The sequence below is a fragment of the Falco rusticolus genome, chromosome 2 (assembly GCF_015220075.1).
Source record: "Falco rusticolus isolate bFalRus1 chromosome 2, bFalRus1.pri, whole genome shotgun sequence".
Lineage (NCBI taxonomy): Eukaryota > Metazoa > Chordata > Aves > Falconiformes > Falconidae > Falco > Falco rusticolus.
In genome coordinates, this window is record NC_051188.1 from 110,402,047 (window position 1) to 110,422,341 (window position 20,295).

Sequence of the window (20,295 nt, forward strand, 5' to 3'; positions counted from 1 at the left end):
GCTTTTCAGAGTAGACCTGTATGGGGCACAAACGAAACAGACTTCGAAATATATGCAAGGATATGCTCAGAGTTACAATTTTTCCTCACAGGGAAAATTCTCTACCAGCCACATGCAAGCATTGCTCAGCAGATGACATGGAGGAATAAATTTAAGAAGCTGAAGATGGTTCATCTGCACATCTCTGATTGCAGTTTACATCTGCACTGTTACAGTAATTACTGTGAAAGCAACGGCTGAAACATTACTACCAACCCTTTCAGGTCACGGACAGCCCTGAAAAGGAGCCACCAAAGCAGGGTGACGGCATCTGTAAAATCTGGGGAAGTTAGGAGTTAGAAGGTGGGCCTCTTGTGACCGTTAAGGATAAAGTAAAACATGGGCCAACATACTTATTTGTGCTGCAGTCCCCTTTGTCTCCAAGCATCCAAGAGATTTGGCCTTACCAGACCTTTAGATGGGTCAAACCCCTTGTAAATACCTGCATCAACATTTTTATTGTTTCATATATTTTTTTAAATTTAAAATATTTTATTTCTTAAATTAAATAACATATTTAAATTTTATTTAAAATACCCCCTTTGCTGGGTGGTGGAAGCCAGAGAAATAGGAAGGGATTAAGGACGCAAGGGCTGTTTAGAAGGTCCATATGGTTTGATGCATAGACAGAAAACAGCTAGAGGCATGCAAGACTAAGCATGGTGCAGTCCTGCGAGGTGGCAGGACTCTGTAGGGAGCACAAGCACACCAGACACCTGCCTACATTATCCAAAATAAACTGGAAGATTCACAAGCTCTGTTCAGAAAAAAAACAAAAGCAGGCAAGCCAGGTTGAAACCTATGTCTAGCATCAAAGCATGTCATGGCTTGAAACCCATCAAGGCTGTTAATACTAAAGGTCAGTGTATTTAATTAGCCATAGGAATGCCTACCTATGGATTACAGCCAATGAAACATCAGCAATTATCTTTCATGTTTAAACAACCTTGCACAGTGTTTTACATAACAAGGTATGTATCACCACTCAGGTTTAAACGGGACTATTACAATCAACCACTATAATAAGTATGCACTGCAAGGCAAGAACTTCCTGATGAGAGCTTCTATAGCAACAGCAGATGCATAACTCTGGGATATTTGCTCCTTTTATGTTTTGTACCAGAAATAACATGAAGTTTTCAGAAAAAAAGTAACTGTGCAGCGATGGAAGACAAGGATTCACGTCCCTCCACTCCATCAGTACTTAAATCCTACAAAGAACTTGGTAATTAGATGTCTTTTTTTTTTTTTTTTCTTTCTTGAAATGAGAAAAGTTGTCCCTAGGTAATTTCTAGCTATACATCAATATGGTTTTATGTTCCCTTTAATGTGTGTGTGTGCGCACTTGACGATAGCATTTCTAGGGGTGCATTAACACCAGTGATACCTCACACTTACCTACATCCACAGGAAAAGATAAAAAAATAAAAAAAAAAAGAAGAAAAAGGCTAAAATTGCATTATATATATCTGAATTTTTCGTTATCACTTCCTACCTGCTATCCCCAGTTAGGGAAACCATGTTCAACTTGTTTTAAAATAATTAATCACATTAATGAATGATTTCTTTAGGATTTTTTTTAAAAAAACACATCATCGCCATGAAGGACAAGTGGCCACAGTATTAATCCATGAATATGGTGTATTGTATTACACTTGTTCAGTAAGTTTGAGGAACAGGGGCTGGTAGATCCAGGAGGTTATTGAAAACTAGAAGGAAGAGTTAGTTCTGTGTCATAGCAGGCTGTTACACGGCACAACTAGAAAAAACACATACAGTCATCGTACAGATGCAGCACAGTCATCCTCATTACCAAGTTGTAGGAAGACCGAGATATCTATCAGTTGTGAAGAGCCTGTTTTCCAGCTTTATGTATTTTGGCAGCCTTATGCCATTAAAGAGAATTAGATCTCTGCCAAATCAGTTTTCCACTCCATCACATGGCATCACCAGCATTTGTGCAAGCAGCACCGCTGGGACAGCTTGACCCATCTGGGGAAGAGGATGCTGAGGCCAGCAGCCTGGCCAAATTGCTGCCTGCCAACCCTCCCCAACAGGCACTAGGCAGAAGTTACACAGCTGATTTGAATTTTAGAAGCCAAAGGAGGCCTGTGGAAAGCTAACCCTATAGCCCTAGCATTTTACATGCTTATTAAAAAAAAAAAAAAAATTCTTATTTTCAGAACAGTACAGGGATTCACTTATGCAAAGTCCCCTCCACACAGCTGCCTACACTAACAACGATAAGAACTGTTAGTGTCCATGCTTTGCACGTAATGCAAGCACTGACTTTGCTTAGTATTCTTAGTTTTACAGAAATACTCTGGGTGGAGGTTTTGACAAATATCTTTCTATGAAAACGCTCACTTGTCATAATCCAGTATTTTTCAGGAAAAAATCCCATATTTGAAATCTTGGGACATTTTTTTCCTTGGGGAAAGAGTTTTCTGCACAAACCCCCAGTCCTTTATGCCATACAGCCATCCTGCTCCATTTCATGAAGTGATCAACACTAGTTCCTTCACATAAACAATCCTGGATAGAAAAATACATTTCAGTTTTTGGACATGATGTGTTTACATAATTGGCTTTCTCATGCTAGTCTAAAGACGTGCTTTTTTTTTTTTTTTTTTTTCTGCCAGACAGGGTTCGCTGTTTGACAAAAACATGCCACACAAAAATTAAAAATAAGTGGAATTGCAAAGGCAGGAATTTAAGTGGTGTTTAATAAAACCATCAGGTATCTTAAGCCTCCCCTCTCACCCCTACCCTAGAAACCCCCAACCCAAAGCTAACCTCGCCTTATTACTGAAGACTGAAAACTGCAATCGCCTCAAACATTCCTACTTACTACTTACACAGGTTACAGAATAGAGAAAGACTCAAAGTGTTGCCCTTGGTCTAATAGCACTGTCATGAAAAAAGACAAAAACCCCACAGAAGCAGTGGTCAATACATGAAAGGAGCTTTGTACAGAAGTTACCATTTCACACGTTCTAAAGATCAGGTTTTCATTTCAGTTAATTTTCTGTATCTTTACTGTACCAGAAGGTAGTCTTTTGATAGAAGGTTAGGGTTTTGGTGGGGTTTTTTCCACTTTTAATAGTGAATAACATTTCACAAAGGAATTTACATTAAAAATTACTTAGATCTTGAAGTAGAGAAGTATCGTTACACTTTTATAAATGCATAATCATGTGCTACTTCTACAAAAGAACTGGTCCAAGAACTTTTAGCATGAAATATACTGAGTACATAGACTTCATCTGATCATTCACACAGGTAGTACTTTAACAGCAGGATAATTAAACTACTGCAGTTACCTTGCTCCCAAGTAAACACGAGATACACTCAGTATTTTGTGAAAGGCAACCAAGCAAGGTTGGGATTCACCCTCTACCTTTTCCTTCAAATGACTTGAAGTGGCTTTATCTACTTTCACTTTTCCAGCCAATTTCCTTCTGAGGTGGACAGCTCACTCAGTTTTTGGTGGACGTAGTGGGTTGATCCCAGCAAACAGCCAAACACCCTCACAAGCTGCTCGCTCACTCCCCTCTCCTTCAGGATGGGGAGGAAATGGAAGGTGAAATATGTGGATCAAGCTAATACTTTAACAAGGAAAGCGAAAGCTGCATGTGCCAGCAAAGCAGAAATAGGAATTCGCTGATGACTTCCCATCAGCAGGAGATGTCCAGCCACTTTCTGGCAAGGGGTAAGGGGGGGCAGAGTAGGAAACGAAAAGCCTTCACATTGTACAAGCACCACTTAGCAACAGCCAAAACCACTGATATTTTATCAACACAGTTTCAGGCACAAACCCACAACACAACACCATAGGTGACTCCATCCCAGCTAGACCCAGTACAGCAGGACAGCTAGCTGCTTGTCCCCAACCCCTCTTTCCATTCAAAAGAGTAGAAAATAGACCAGAGTTGGTACCTTTGCTACAAAAGACACAAGGAAACTACTGGAAAGTAGCAGGGGAAAAAAGTACTGTGGGGAAAACACTATAATGTTATAGCATTTGCAGCCTAGTTTCTTCAGTGTTCACAGACATACCTTTCTTTCTAAAGGCACTGTATGTATTTTGTCATAAACCTCATACCCTGACCAAAGACTGAAAATTCAGTGCATTAAATTTACATCATCCTATCACAGACTGTCCTTGTGTAACACATTTGCGTTGTGATTTGTGAGGTGCAGTCAGAAGAAACAAGCAAGTTTGGAGGGAGTTCCCCCCCAGTGTTTAACAATGCTGAAGATTATCTTGGAGTCAAATGGCATGGGTGATTACTGCTGCATCAGTTTTAATCCCCCCCAATATTCTGAGAAATTATTGTCTCTGTCTTAACTTAGAAGACAGTTTTCAGAACTAGTTCAATTAAACACTTAGATCTTTTTTCAGGGTTCAGAATAGTTTTGTAAAGAAGCAAAAATATCAGCTAAGCTGACACCTATTACTTCAATGCCTACAAGTTCTTACATTTTTTCCTAATTCATTTTAGGCTTTAATTTACCATGAATATCCAAGAGTTACTTATATTTACAGGGTACATATTGTACTCACAGGCATGAAAAACATAATTTGTCTCATCTAATGAGTCACCATTAGCTTTTGTTTCTACCTTTCCGTAAGCAGAATATTTTTAACATATTCAACTGCAGTTATTTTTACCCAACGATTTATATAATTCTTTTTAATAAGAGCATTCATATGTCAGCCTATCACTATTACTGTAACTTATTTTCAGATAAAACAAAAATGAAAAAAGCCTATGTAAAGCAAGCATTCCTCAAAAAGAAAAAAAAATGTTTCTATAAAGGCAAACATGACCAAAACTTATGAATATTCTTTTTTTAAATGCTCATGAAACTTTCAGAAAGATGCCATTTCTCTCAAGAATTTGAATAAAACTCTAAAATCTAAAGAGAGTTAAAATGTATATTTGGCATAAGAGACAGGTCTCTCTTACAGCAAATAACCTACACCCTCAAACCCCTCTAAACACTTGCACCATATACTATGAGGTGTGAAAACGCACACATGTGCAGAGTTTTCCTTGGCAAAAAAGTTCATGTTAATTGTTAGAAAGCTCAGAGAATCACAGAATCATTGGAAAAGACCTTTAAGATCATCACGTTCAACCATTAACCCAGCACTGCCAGGTCCATCACTAAACCATGTCCCTAATCTACGTGTTTTTAAACACCTGCAGGGATGGTGATTCCACCACCTCCCTGGGCAGCCTGTTATAATGCTTCAACAACCTTCCAGTGGGAATATTTTTCCTAACATCCAATCTAAACCTCCCCTGGTGTAACTTGATGCTTTTTCCTCTTGTCCAGTCCCTTGTTACCTGGGAGAAGAGACCGACCCCCCCTGCCTACAGCCCCTGTCAGGCAGCTGCAGAGAGCGATAAGGTCCCCCCTGAGCCTGCTCCTCTCCAGGCTGAGCACCCCCAGCTCCCTCAGCCGCTCCTCATCAGCCTTGTGCTCCAGACCCCTCCCCAGCTCCGTTGCCCATCTCTGGACACGTTCCAGCACCTCAGGGTCTCTCCTGCTGTGAGTGGCCCAAAACTGAACCCAGGGTTCAAGGTGCGGCCCCACCAGCACCCAGCACAGGGGGCCGAGATCACTTCCCTAAGATGCCACTTACAGGCTGATCTTTATGAAAGTCAGATCCTAGCTAACGTATGATGTATGAAAATATTTAAATACATCTTCACCTCTGTAGCAGCCCCCCAACAATGACAACATTACCAGTTTGGAAATGTTAGTCAATAAGGGAACTCTTTAAATGCTGAATACTTAAATTCCTCAGAAATTATCGATCAGAAGACAGACCACAGACCTCAACATATACAGAACAGAAAATCCTCATCTATTTAAGTCAAAGGAAATAATTTCTGATGCTCACTGAGTTAACCTTCACCCTTCACTACTTAACTAGTAAAGTTGGATTTGAGTTCTGAGAAGGAAGACTTTTAAACAAAATGGAAGTTCTTCCTTTAACCATTAATAGACAGTTAAGAACCCAGAGTCATGAAATAACTGGTGAAAACAAAACTTTTTCAAGTTGTTTAAAATATTAAACAGCGACAGATTAATATGGAAAAATACCACCTTGCATCATGTGCGAGTACCATATAATTGCTTGCCTAGTCTGGTATCTTACTGTTCATACAGCTGGTCTCCCTTTGTCAGAGGATTAGCTACACCATGTTCTCGTATTTCAGAGCAAATGGTTAACAAATTATTTACCAAAAACCAAACAAACAAAAACCAAACAGAAAGGCCAAACAGTTTGTCCATTAAAATCTGTTTTCCAGAAGTACTCACCAAGGTGAAATAACCTCTGTATTCTTCATCTTCAAAATAAACCTCAGGACAGTAAGACTTGAATTGTGGGAGGAGGAGAAAACAGCCAGGAAATCAGAACTTACTGCTCATAGAATACACCAGTCTAGTGGCTGCCCGCCTGTTACCGTAAAAATAACCTGGCCTGGAGAACCTGAATTACTCAGTACAAAGAACCACTCAGCACATGTGATGCCTGATGGAGGGAAGGTCAGCCCGAATCTTTAGATAAACCGGCAGGTGAGGATGCACTTGAGTTCTCATCGACTGTTAGAGAGACCACAGAGCAACAATTTATGGGGCCAGAGCTACCAAGAATTGCCAGTGTTCTTTCAGGTGACAGGTAAGTACATATTTCGAAGGGCAGAAATACAAATCCTTATTGGCCCTTTGCACTAAGAGAGGTTATCTTTAAAGAATGTTCCTCCGCGATGTCTGAATCTCTGTGGAAAGCTTTGTGCCCAGGGATACATCACCACAGACCATTTCATTAACTTCTGTGACAGAGCTAAACTATCCTATTTGACTGAAGAGTGCTGACTTGAGGTGCAGCCATGCAAAAAAGCTCTGGAAGTCGTGTGCTTCTCGGAACGTGTCTGACACTTCAACCAGTCATGGTGACAGGCAGCTACAAACCTCAGTGCGTAGCGGTAAGGAGGGGCATTAGCTGAGGTCTTGCAATCTGAGCGTGGTGCTAGGCAGAAGGTGAAACGGCAGTAGCTGAATTCCTCTTCATAACCCATCAGGATACAAGGAGCCGGAGGAAGAAATTATCTTTTCATGAGTATTGCAAGGGAAAACTTTTCAGCCTCGCAAAACGGGCATGAGCATACCCATCGTTAGAATGAAGGTTGACTTAAAAAATCCCAGTTGTTACGCTTCCTATATTTTATATGTTCATCTTGAAAATCTTGTAGTCTGCTTTTATTAATCTATCTCAAAACAGAAGAAAAACGTGCACAGGACAAATATTCTGCCAATCTCATTAGACTTTTTCTGACCAAGACAAGTTCCTGATTTCAAGATGGAGCAAAATCTAATATTCTCCTCTGGTGTTAAGACTACTGTGCAATGCTTTTACAGTACAAACAATGAAATCATATATGCATTTATTTTATCCTCCTCAGAGTTTATTTTGCATGTAATTTTACACAGTTTATACTTCACATCATACATTTATTCCTTCTCTTGGGAAAAAAGTAATAATAAAAAAAAAAGTTTGACACAGACACTTGCCTTGGATTACATTTTGAAACCTGGAACTGGTGCCGGTAAAAAAACAAACCACCCTATAAAACATATTAGATCAATACAATGTAAATATAACATGTATTAGAAGTTGCTCGTTATTTCACTACAAGGAAAACAATCTAGGAAAAAAAAAAGATATTCAGTTCCAGTTGCTAAAACATTTCAGTGTATTTTCTTTAAAGTCTTAGTGTAACAGGAATGCTTTTATTAGCCCACTACCAAACCATGATCAAAGTGGCATAGAGGAAAATGAAGCATGATCCTAAACAGTATTACAGTATTCAACTGCAATATGAAATTCTGTCACACAGAACACAGCAGACTGGGGATGTTCATAAAGTCGTTTCAGTGTGTACTTGGCAAAAGACTGTTTTCCATCATGCTGCATTATTCCATCCCTTATTTTGCTTAAGAAGTAAGCCACAAGTAAGCATTCCAAGAACTGTTGAATAAATTTTCAGTGTTGGCACAACTATTCAGTAATTTACACAATGGTTCACATAGGAAACTGGGTAAAATTATGACTTGGAAATGGTCACGGACATCTTCCTCTTTGGCTACTTTAAAAGTTAGAAAATTCAGATTTGTACAAAAGACATTCATTTTCCGAACCAATTCAAATATGTTTTTAAATAAATGGAACAAAATAAAGCATGTCTCGTTAATTTGGTATTAATTTTCCAGAATACTCTGCAATACATTTTCAAATATACAAAATCTTACTCTTTACAAAAAAAAGTTGTAGCTCATGAAGGAACTCACTTGAATAATCTTAGCAGCACTCCAATAATTAACTACCTTGGTTTTATCGAAAAAACACCTTAGTTTGATCGCTGTATTTTGAGACTGCTTCTTCATGAGAAGCAATGTTTCAAAAGTTATAAAAGTGCAAGAACATCATCATGTTCCAAGCTGAAAGGCAGCTTCTGGAAATAGTGAAATCAGTATTGCAAGGTCCTAACGCTAGTGAAATAAATGCAATGGGAAGAATTACATTTTAAGTACATCTTCCAGTGTGGTATCATTGCAGTAAGAACAAAACACTCTTCTCACTGAACATTTTAGTCATCTAAATAAAATAGTCGTATCATTTTTTCCAGCTGTAGCAAGTGAGATGCACAGACTAAGTGATTTTATTGGGATCAAATAAGCAACACACACAATAGCATCAGCAGGTCGCCCGTCAATCCCGCCTGCTTGTTTTGCTCTTCAGCATTTTTGTGCAACTTTAATGACATAAAAAATGGCTAAGTACAATACTCTCAGAGGACCTTCTCATCCATTTGGATAAACATTTCTAATTCCATGTTGGACTTCATTGAAGAAGAGGAGCCTCAAATTAGGTCCCACAAACCGTTAAGGCTGCCTTTTAGCCAAAAACTTCTGTTTTATTTAAGCAAACTACTTACTTTTAGTAAGAAGCATTAATATATAATGAACATTTGAATTCACTATCAGAATGAGGATTACAAGAAATTACAAACTTTGGAGCAGGATCACTCTTGTTATTCCTGATAAAATTCTGTAAACAACAGTTTAATAGAGAATACCTGCTGCTTTGCAATATCTTAAGTGTAATTTTGTACTACTAGAACTACAAAACCAACATTTTCCTTTCTGCCTCTTTTGTAAAGTTTCCTCAAAAGAGGTTCTAGCAAGTCAAGAGCTCTGCAATTATATGCGAATATTAATCTTACATTTTAAACACCTAATAATACTATACTCAGTTTCAGAAAGCTTCCTTAGAGCAAGTTTTGTTATACTTAGTACTAGTACAGCGTATCAGCACTTCTTCTATGACTTGCTTCTTCAGTGATAGTTAGAGAGAACTTCATTTTGGGATATCCATATTCTGAAGCACAATTGCCACTCTGCTTGGAATGTACACCTAGTAAAAATATGACAAGAACAAGAATAGCTGAAAAAAACATCAGCCTCGCAGGATACAATTTCTATATAACAATATGTGAAAAAAAAACACAACCAAACAACAAACCCAACGTGAAATATTTAAGCTGTTAATAATTTGTCATTTGTGCAGTGTTGTGGGTCACATTAATCACATTTAAAGCGTGACTATTGACTGCTTAGTGCCCAGGAGTGAATAACACAAGATAATCTAAAAGTTTAAAAGACAGCTTCATTGCACTCTCTCCTCTTTTCCTTTTTTTTTTTTTTTTTAAATATTACCTTGCTATGTTTTCAAGTAGCTACCAGTAGAGGGCCTCATACGACTTACAATGACCAGTTTCAAAAACCTGAGCACATTCAGGTCCACGGACTGTACAATGATAAACGACACTTTTGCAACACTTCTGCTGTGAATTAAAGTTGCCTCAAGGTCTGTGATGTAATTTCATACAGGTAAATACAAGCAATATGACACAGCAATGTATTCTTCTCACGCCTGGCTTCTATGGAGTTTCAGTGTCTGAGAATAAAACTTACTCCCAAACCAAGACAGATTCAAAATTAACCATTAAATTATTGCATTTTTCTTACTCTTTTTTTCCTGATTACCATGAAAAAAACCCAAACATATATAATCAAAAGACTCCTCATAGATCACAGGAGAACTTGTGGCAATATATTTTACATGACATTCTTTTCAAGAAGAGTGGAGTCAAAAATCTGAAAACAAGACCGATATGTACTATCTACCAATTACGCTGATATATGGTACTCCATCAATTGTCAAGTGTATGAATGTGTTTGCTGAACAAGTCAATAAAAATGCAATTATAAAAGGTAACACAAGATTGAAGATTATTGGCTTCATTCTGACAACATCCTCTTTTAGACTATCCTTCATCCCTGTGGAATGCCTAATATTCTGCAATTTCAACAACGTTATCTGCTAACTAGAGCCTGATGGCATGAAAGGCTTTCATAGTTTTCAAAACACAACACGGAAGTAAAGCAAAAAGCTTTAGGAAAAGGAGAAAAAGGAAAAGAACAGCTGATCTTCATTGAACCAGACAAAGCTATGTCCAATGCTTCTTGAAAGGCAGCGAACATAATGATTTCCCCTAAGGTTTCAGTGATAAATAGCATCTACAAATCTGTGCAGGGCACGAAACACTTAATGAAGTCAACTAAAGAACATATAGATAAAGGACAGATTTTAAAACTGTATTGAGAAATTCAGTGCTCTGGGTTTGTATGATGAAGTGAGAAGGGAGAAGGAACGAACAAGTAATTCTAAGAAAGAATGTGTAAAAAGTTACTTAAAGGAACAAAAATTAACATTAATACAGGACACAGCAGTTCTCAATTATATTCTGGTCAATAATATGTCAGATCCTAGGAGGAGTAAATTAGTCCAGTCCCTTTAAAGTCAATTTATATCAGCTGAGAATCTGAGAGCAGTGTGGAAGCATCCCACTCGCTACCACTTCATTGCCAATCAGAATTTTAAAACTTGTTTTAAGCACAATTTTTGAACTTGTGCAAATGATTGCATTTAGACTGATGACAGGTATGTTTTCTGTTTGCCATAACGAGATGTAACTGCCAGTTTATTACTTTGCTCACTATTTTTTCCTTACCTGGGCAAATTAAACATGAGTTTTAGCGGTTTTTGTCTTGATGGCTTTCTTGCTAAATCATAGAAGAGCCACTTATGGCATAATTTCCTAATCTCACCTATTCCTTTCATTGTCAGTGCAACCATCTTTAAGGTTTAAATAAAACTGCAAGAAGCAGCAGAACGATGAGGGCATGAACAATGACTAAATATTAATTATTGGTTAAATGTATTAATAATTATTAAATATTACTATTAATTATTCATTCCACTGCTGTAATTTTTTTTAAACAGGAAAAATACGACACAAGTATTAGATAATTCTTGTTACAAATGAATTGGGATTATTCCTTCCCATCAGCCCAACAGTAGTTCCATAAATACTACAGTGTATATACGCTCTGGCCTTCTTAAAGTAGAACACAGAACATTCGTGTGTGTGTAAACGTGACCAATGAGGTTGGAAAGATTGCTCCTTTCCTGAGGTAAGGTGAAATCTGGGGGATTATCTGCCCAGGATCCCAGTGGGGTTTTCAGCCATCTCGGCCCAGATTTCTCACCTTCACCCCTTGCTCTTCAGACACCCTGAATCCCAGAACTTCTTCAGCCTTTCCACTCCAGTATTACCCCTTTTCTTTCAGCACCTCTCAGCTGGAACTACCTGTATTAACAGCCCCACAAGTTTAAATTTATTTCCTCTTTTTCCTGAGTGTCCAGAGGTGTAACTGGGCAGACTGTGCTCCAACCATATGCTACAATTTGCCACCAAGTGGCACAATTAAAAAACATCAGGAATCCATTACTGACAGGACAAGTTGAAATGCAAGCATCTTACTGTATGTTTGAGTTCAAACACTTTCAAATATATAAAACCATGGATAATCCTTTCTTAAAAGCTAATTAGTAACATTAGGTATATTTTAATTAACGTCTCTGATTTAGATTAGGAACCCTGCTTACATATAATATTTTAAACCACTTTTCTAATTCATATCAAAACACATACATACAGTACTTATTATAAATGCGCAATAGAATACAATAAAAGGTTTGCATCCCCAGATGCCAAAACGTATAGATTCTGTTGTATTACTCACTTCTGTCTTCCTTAAATACTGAAAGAAATGTCAACTACATTAGTTTTTGCATTTTCTAGGTAAAAGGTTTTTTTCCTCTCCTTTTTCTTTAAGTTATTTAGGTCCAAATTATAATAAAGAAATTTAAAGAGAATTTCAACACACTGAAATGTATTAATGAAGATACCTGTCCTGACACGCTGTGACATGTCTGTGACATGCTCCATTCAATTTAACCTAGTATCCAGCATAACCCTGGTCCTTTTCAGTCAGGCTGCTACTCAGCTAGTAGGTTTTTAATCTTTACTGATGTATGGGACTCCTCTGCAGAATTTTTCTTCATTAATTTTTATGAAGTTTCTGTTGGCTAAATCCTCAAATTTATCAAGATGTGTCTGGATTGGACCTCTAACATTCAATTTATCAACCGTTCACTTTAACTCAGTGTCATCTACAAATCTGCTGAGGGTAACGCTCTGTCTCATCATTCACAAGTCACCGCTGAAGATTCCAAACACTAACAGTCCTGAGAACAATTCCTAGGACACCCTCCCTAATACCGGTCAACAACTGGACACTGAGCCTCTGACAACAAAAACTGTAGCAGCCCAACCAGCTTTTAACCCACCTAACAATCTTCTTATCCAGCCTGTATTTCCTCAGCTCCCAAGTAAGAACGCTGCAGGAGAAAAAGCTGGAAGTCTCATCACTGCATCACCTGCAGCAACCTCATGCACACAGCCGGAGTAATTTAATCACAGAAAGCCATCGGGCTGAGCATGCATCTTCTGGCTTTGCTAAACCCGGGTGGCTTTCTGGTTGACCCATCTCATATACCCCACTTGCCTGGATATGGATTCCACGAGAAGGTGGTCCTTGACTTCTCAAGGGACCGAGGGGAGAGGCAGGCTGGCCTACACATCCCTCAGCCATCCTTTCACTTTCACTACAGCCTTTGGGCTGTTTTTGTTGTCAGAGATTTCCCCTGAACCACTAAGACTTTTCACAATGATACCCCGCGGCCTTGCAATCACATCACTCAACTCTTTCCAAATCTCTGGGTGTATCCCACCTATAGATAGCATCTATAAGATGTCCCTAACCTATAGCTCTCCTGCTACTTTCTTTTCAGTAGCAGACTGGCACACAAAAGGGTCTGAGAGCAAGCTTTGCCCTGGGAGCCTGAGGTAAAAAAAGGCACTGAATACTCCCGTGCTGCCCACAGCACCCATCACAGGCTTGACTCCTCCAACAAGGGACCTGCATCTCTTCTTAAGCTGCCTTTCCTATTAGTATACTTGAAGGATCATCATCTTGCCACTCTTTGGTGATCTCCAGCTGGTTTATATATATTTATATGTAGTACATGGCCTGACATCTACACTCACCTATCTACAGATAAGCAGAATAAAAGTATATAGAGGTGTCCTGATTAAAGCCCTCACAGGAAACCTAGGTATTCATCAGTAAAAGGGATTATCAAAGATACAGCATTTTTGATGTTTTTCTGTACCCTAGGAAGAAGGTCTCAGAACTTTATTCTTGTCTTCCCTTCTCCCTTTCATACACTGTTGCTGAATTATACGCTTCCAATTACGAGCCTCAGTTCTACTGATCCCTGCTCTTCTAACCTGCTTCTTTCTGATCACAATTTTTATCCCATTCACATTGTCTTCACCATTTGACAAGGCTCACTTGATGAACGTGGAGAGAAGTGAAAACCCAAAGTACAGAATACTAAAGAGGATACATCCATAGTTAACCAATGGATGTCTCTACTACCATTCGGAAAGACTACCATCCTCTGAATTTCTCCTCTGCTCCAGGCTTTCTGTGTTCACCTTAAATGCCCTTCCCAGCTCTCTGTTCCCTACTGGGCTCATCCACTTTGGAAAGGGCCTCAGGAGACCCAGCCTGCCTGGTTGGTCTGGTGAAGGCAGGTCAGTGATGAGCTCAGACAGCGTTACTCAGGGCTTCAGATGGTCTCAATGAACCATCCGTCTGCTTTCTACACCAGCTGCTTACTCAGCACCTCAGGTCTCTAAGGTGGCACACAAACTCCACTGTTTTAGAAAACCACACACAGGAAGGCTTGCAAGGCCTTTTCTGGTGGCGAAGTGGAATATGGGGAAGGGAGAGCATCAGATCTGTTTGGGACAGGCTTAGGATGACTCAGCTGTAAATATAAATTTTTGACAAAGTTAACGTTCAAACATTTAGTCATCAGACTATCGTTGAGAGTCTTTTTATTCTCAATGAGTACTCAGCAGGAATGAAGTGAAATAATTGCAGCTGACTGCACAGGCAGATGTGCTAACAGTGAGGAAGATGGAGGATGGGAATGTTGTTTATAAATCAAATACATACAAAATTGTTTTTTTGTCATCACCTCTGACCTTTTTACATTCAAACTATGAGGCAGTTACGCTGTCTGACACTAGGCAAATCTCACACAGATCAAAGCTTCTGGCACCAAAATACTATAGCCACTCCAACACAGAAACAAAAAAGATTTATTACGATCAACCTGTTTCCCACCAATGTACACAGCGGTCTGTCAAGACCACAGTCCATTCACGTAGGCTATCTCACAAACAGGGAAAAACCAAATGGTACTACTGCTTCTTGCCAGGAATACAAGCTACTTCTCAGCCATACAAATGCTTACTCCTTGTACTTTTTTTCTGTAACTATCCAGATATTTCAAGCAATGAGAGATCAGAAAAGCTAAGAATAATACAAGAATACCAAACACAAGAAGCACTTGTGAACAACAGCAGCTATAAGCAGAAATCCCACCTTACATATATTGGGAGAGATCTACAATACACAGCAATTTCCAAATGTATCTAAATACCCACCAGCAAGAACTTTTGCAAATGACAACTGCTACTTTCAGATCTGTCAGACTAGATTCAGTACCAGGTGCAAGCACAACTGAAACTGGCTGGAACTGCAATGGACTAGTCTTCATCCCACTTTCAGGGTTGGAAAACACCAAGCTCTAAAAATAATTTCAAGGTCATTTTGCAACAGATGGGAGAATTACTAGAACTCAGAGCTAGATCAGGCAGTGTGGAAAAATATTTCATATTGCATATTGCAGCTGGTAGATGCAGAAGGCAATGTCACAAGAGTCTGTGCCAAAATTATCCCAAACTTTTAATTAAAATGAGGGCTTTAGACAATCTCGTGTTTCTGTATCACTACTAATCGTCAGACACTGACAGTATTCTGAGAATGTAATTAACCATCAATGAATAAAATACATGATAGTTTTTGCTTTCTGACTATAATTTGTTATACAAAACCCCAGACATTTCGATTTTCATTTTGTCAGATATCGCATATGACAAAGAAGGTATGCTTAAAATAATGTGAAATTCTGCCTTCCAATTTGTTTTTCAATTTACAGCTGTACAGCATGAATATGCAGAAAATCATTTCTCAGACTGTCTTGCTTCATTTATGCAAAAGAAGTCCATACACTGCACAGGCTGTATCTCAAAATTTCTTCTCTATTACCTTCTGCACTCCTTCAGGTTAAGAAACAGTACTTTAAAAAGACAACAAAACCTCCTTGCGAACACAAACCAGTAGACTAAAAAATAAAATAGGATGAAAGAAAACGACTAACAGAATAACTTTGAAATCATTACACTCGCTCGTGGTTTTAAGAAGTCAAAACAATCAATAAATGTGAACAAATGAATTTGTAAGCCTTAATCATCAAGGGGTAAAAATAACAAAAGACCTGGCTGGAATCAAAGTATCTCTGATTCCCCTAGTTAATGCAGTTACTTTTCTCACTACTTTCATTCATATAACCTGTACATCTGTACGTATCAGGGGAGAAAACAGTTAAAGACTAAACCAGTCCCTTAAAATTCAATACATAAATCCTTGTCATGAAAGTTATTCAAATGAGTATTTTCAAATTTAAGGTCACTAAAAGCTTTTAGATCATTTCAGTCTATGTGAGTATTTTGTCAATAGACTCAAGGAAGCAGGAAGTTGCTCTTTGACATTGAATAGTATACATTAAGGTCAAGGTTGAAACCCAACCCAGCAACAAGGATATCCTTAAAATAAACTATGTAATTTCAGTTTCATTTAATGTGAAAAGATTATATTGGTAGATGCCAAAAACAGAGAATCAGAAAAAAACAGTACTGGGGACAGGGGGAAAGGAATACTTTGACATCAATTTATTTTTTAAATAATTGGAAAAGAACTACAGAAAAAGTAATTCTATAAAAAAACAATTGTATTGCCCATTAAATTGCATACTACGTTGCCAATGACACGACATACTCTGCATTATTCCATTTATCCTGTTTATGACTCAGATCTGTTGGTGCACAAAGTATCCAAGCGTAACCCCCCCCTGTTTTCATATATAAATCCTAACTGTTGGTGTGGTGTGGTACAAAAATATGAGTTACTAGGACACACATTGATATCTAGCTCCACTAGAGTAAAATTCAGTCAAGTCCGGATACCTTAGAAAAGACTGACAAAACATTTTGAACGATTAATGTTATGAAGAAACAGTTCTTCCCTCCCTGCCCCTGCCAGCCCGAAATCTTAAGTTTCACAAGCAACTACAACAGCCAAGTAAGGTATCGACAAACTACTTCATACATACAGGGGCACTAGGATCTGAGAGGAGTTGAAATGTGTGTGCAACACCTAAACTGCATCTTGCAAAGAGATGATAAGACATAAGCAAACCTGAAAGTTTATAGAAGCATTGAAAGAGCACACCACTTCCATAGAACATCCCTCAAAAAAGACTATTAGGAGAATACCACAGTGCAGAAGTAAACAGAAATAAAACTGTGGTAAAGAGAGTCTATTTTCACAATGACAAAGTGGTTAAGAGCTTGTTATTAGAAAGTTTGATTACATGGAAAGTTATGTACATTTCATATCCTTGTTAACAATCCAGAACAGAGCAAGCAGTGAAATGGAAAAATTAGATTATAATAATTATTTAAATCAGTCATATTACAAAGGACATGTTCTGTGCATTTTTTCTACAGTTTTGAAGGAGTATGTGATGATTTTGAAATCTTGTCCTCTGCAGCATTACTGCACAAACCTGAATCATCATCTGTTCATCAACAATATTTGACGGCGAAATGCCTAGCGGTCCCTACACAGCCTCCTCTTCAGCCAGGGTTCTTTGCTCCAGGAATTCTGTATCTCCCTTCTTCTCATTTTGCAATGTCACTTTGAATATTTCTTTCATTAGGTGATGTTTTTAGAATGAATCGTGTCACATCTAATCTTCTATTTTTGTAACACATTTGTGCGCTATTTAAGCTTGACTTGAGCAGCAGAATTATTGCATGTGATTTCGTTTTGTCATGTTTTGCTGGGAATGTTTTGCTGACAGTGTTTACTTACCTTAAGGGAGGTGTATCTGTCACTACAATAGTATTTTGTTCATGTTTGTGGTAGAGGAGAAACCAACATTTTTGAAACCAGAAACTTAGGTCTTATGCATTATGTAAAAAGAATAAGGTAATTGTTAAACAGCAGGAAAAGAACGTTTATGAGTTTATTGGGGTGAAATCTTAAATTTAAAAAAAAAAAAAAAATCCGAGGGGAAGACTTCTACTTGCACCTTAGAAACTGCAACGGACTAAAGTAACTCCCAAGGATGACTGCTTACTGAAGAATTGGGATGTAAATTGCTGTTTAAAATAAAACTTTGCTATTTTGTTGTAAAATAGCAGCTGGAAGTATTTACTGTAACTTTTTTTCTTTCTTACTTGGAGTTCAATCCTGCTGAACTATTTAGTCAGGTTTTCCAGGTTTTTTTTCCTCAATTACTTTTACTTGGTGTCCTTTTACTAGAATTTTACCTCTATGTGGTGCTTGGGGCATCTTCTGGGGTGTTGGCTGAAGGTGGTCTGTGAATTGGATTGCTGAAGGACATAAAAGAAAGTTAACGTGACCCATGCTGCTGGGTTTCTTTCCAACTCAGAAGTGCGATTGCCATGCCACAGTTTATGCTGCAAATGTGCATTTGTTGCTTTACTTGTCACATGCCTTATCTTCCACATGCTTCTAGTAAATTGCATCTTCACATCTTGATGCATTTTTTTTTCTGTCTTGAATGACTCGCACTCACCATCTAAGATTCTAAATATGAAATATACATTCCAAATTACAGTTAATTGGACTGCAAAAGTTAAGTTAGTGGCAAAAAAATTAAGATGCTCTCCAACCACCAAAGCAAGGTATTTAAATTGGACACATGAAGCAAGAATTCTGGAAGCATTAATTTGCTACGTAATCTTCAGGAATGAAATCTTAGAGCCTTAGACTGTGTACAAATGGGCACAGAAACCTACCCATGCTACAAGGGCACTTTCACACACAGACATTTCACAAAAAAAAAATGTTCCCAAGAACCTTTACACAAGCATGATGAAGGCACAGGAATTCTTTCATTTAATGACACTATTTTAAAACAAGCAAATGAGAGAAATACCAATGCCCTGAATACAACGAAATAGCAAGTGTGAGAGAGAAAGAGATTAAAAGTGACAATAAATCTCAGGAGTTTAGATCTCATGAGAGATGTTAAGATGTGACACTAGGAATTGATGTCTCCATTCTGTCATGGAAGAGGAGTGGTCCACACAAATCAGTGCAGAGAGTCCATTTTTTGTAGCCTGTTAAAATTGTATAACTTATTTATAGATGTTTATGTATATAAATATACCCAGGCATAGAGATAATGACCTTTCACCCATGTGTATGTTTTAGTTATGAAAAATCTAGTCAGCAATATAAGCATTCTCAGAACTTTCTCAGTGGTCAGCCTTAATTCATTACCTTTTTACATTTTATTCTGTTGTGCTTGTGAACATATACACACAAATATATGCACATACATACAGAAATAATGGGAAATAGGTGTACACATACACATATATAAAGAATGGGAAAAACAACATTTTTAAATTGTTACTTGTGATAAGTGATTATGATTTGAAGAGTAATTTGAAAAGGTATATTTTTTATTAGTCACCATCTCAGCTAACAGAAATTGTACGTAAGGATATGCCTCCCACTTCAACTGAAGTGATTTGTGGGAAAGTCTTTATATGCTATTCATACCACTTCAGGACTGGAAATTCTTGATGTGAACAGAGTAGTTCTGTTACATTTTGCAAAGTTTTTCTGTAAACTGAGGAGGAGAAAGCCAGCTGGCAAACACATAATTTGCTCTAATTTGTGTTTATGGAGTTAGGGAAATGATATTAAGAAAATAATGCAAGATTCAGTTTCTACAGAGCTTTAAATCACAAAGCAAGCATGAAGATGGAGTTTCTCAGACATGAAAATACAGCAAATTATGATTAAAACATCATTAAAAATGACTATTCAAAAGCATATTAGAATGTTTTCATGCATGTTGGCAAGGAATGTTGCGTGCCAAAAGAGTGCATGCAAATTTAAATGTAACGTCAAAAGAGAAAAAGATCAGTTAACATTATCAGTCATAATCAACTCATAACATTGTAATCTCTACTGTATTCATAAAAAGGCTAATTTCAGAAAACAAAATTTTAAAAAACCCACCCATCCCCCCAAATACTCTTGGAATAAGCACTGCATTTCAAAAGTTATTCAGACAAAAATAGAATAAAACACACCCCCAAAAACAACCTTACTTACCATAAGTGAATTAGGTCGATAATTGTGAGGATATTCTTCAGAGAAGTATTCTGTACTGTGGTCCAGCCTTTGATGTCCTCCATATTCTGCAGCATCAGAATCCAGAAGGATTTTATACTTAGAAACAACCATTAAGGAATATGCCAAATTACTGTTAAATGGGAAATAAAGAAAAAAACCCAAAACAACAAACTAGAAGAAGAAGAACTGCTGCAACATAAGTCACGCTAATATACTCAATATAAAGCACAAATAACAACGAAAAAAAAAATCTAAGAAAACTTAGAGTGGAAAGAACATACCGAATATACAGAAGCTGTGTCATTTTGTCCTGAAAAATTCATCGTA

The 20,295-nt window shown here is 37.8% G+C and overlaps 1 protein-coding gene across 2 annotated transcripts in view; it reads right to left on the minus strand.

Annotated features, from left to right (window-relative positions):
• Positions 1-7,488: 7,488 nt before the first annotated feature.
• The window catches only part of GBE1 (1,4-alpha-glucan branching enzyme 1), a 167,222-nt gene continuing 154,415 nt past the window's right edge, over positions 7,489-20,295 (minus strand). The window contains exons 15-16 of one of the 2 annotated variants that reach the window (XM_037377956.1): positions 19,948-20,065; positions 7,489-9,535 (exon numbers count right to left, since the gene is read on the minus strand). In XM_037377956.1, the coding sequence (XP_037233853.1) occupies positions 9,479-9,535; positions 19,948-20,065 (175 nt within the window). In that variant the 3' untranslated portion in view covers positions 7,489-9,478. Of the gene's footprint in view, positions 9,536-9,811; positions 18,186-19,947; positions 20,066-20,295 lie in introns of those variants that run through there. The other variant, XM_037377955.1, reaches the window with a different exon arrangement.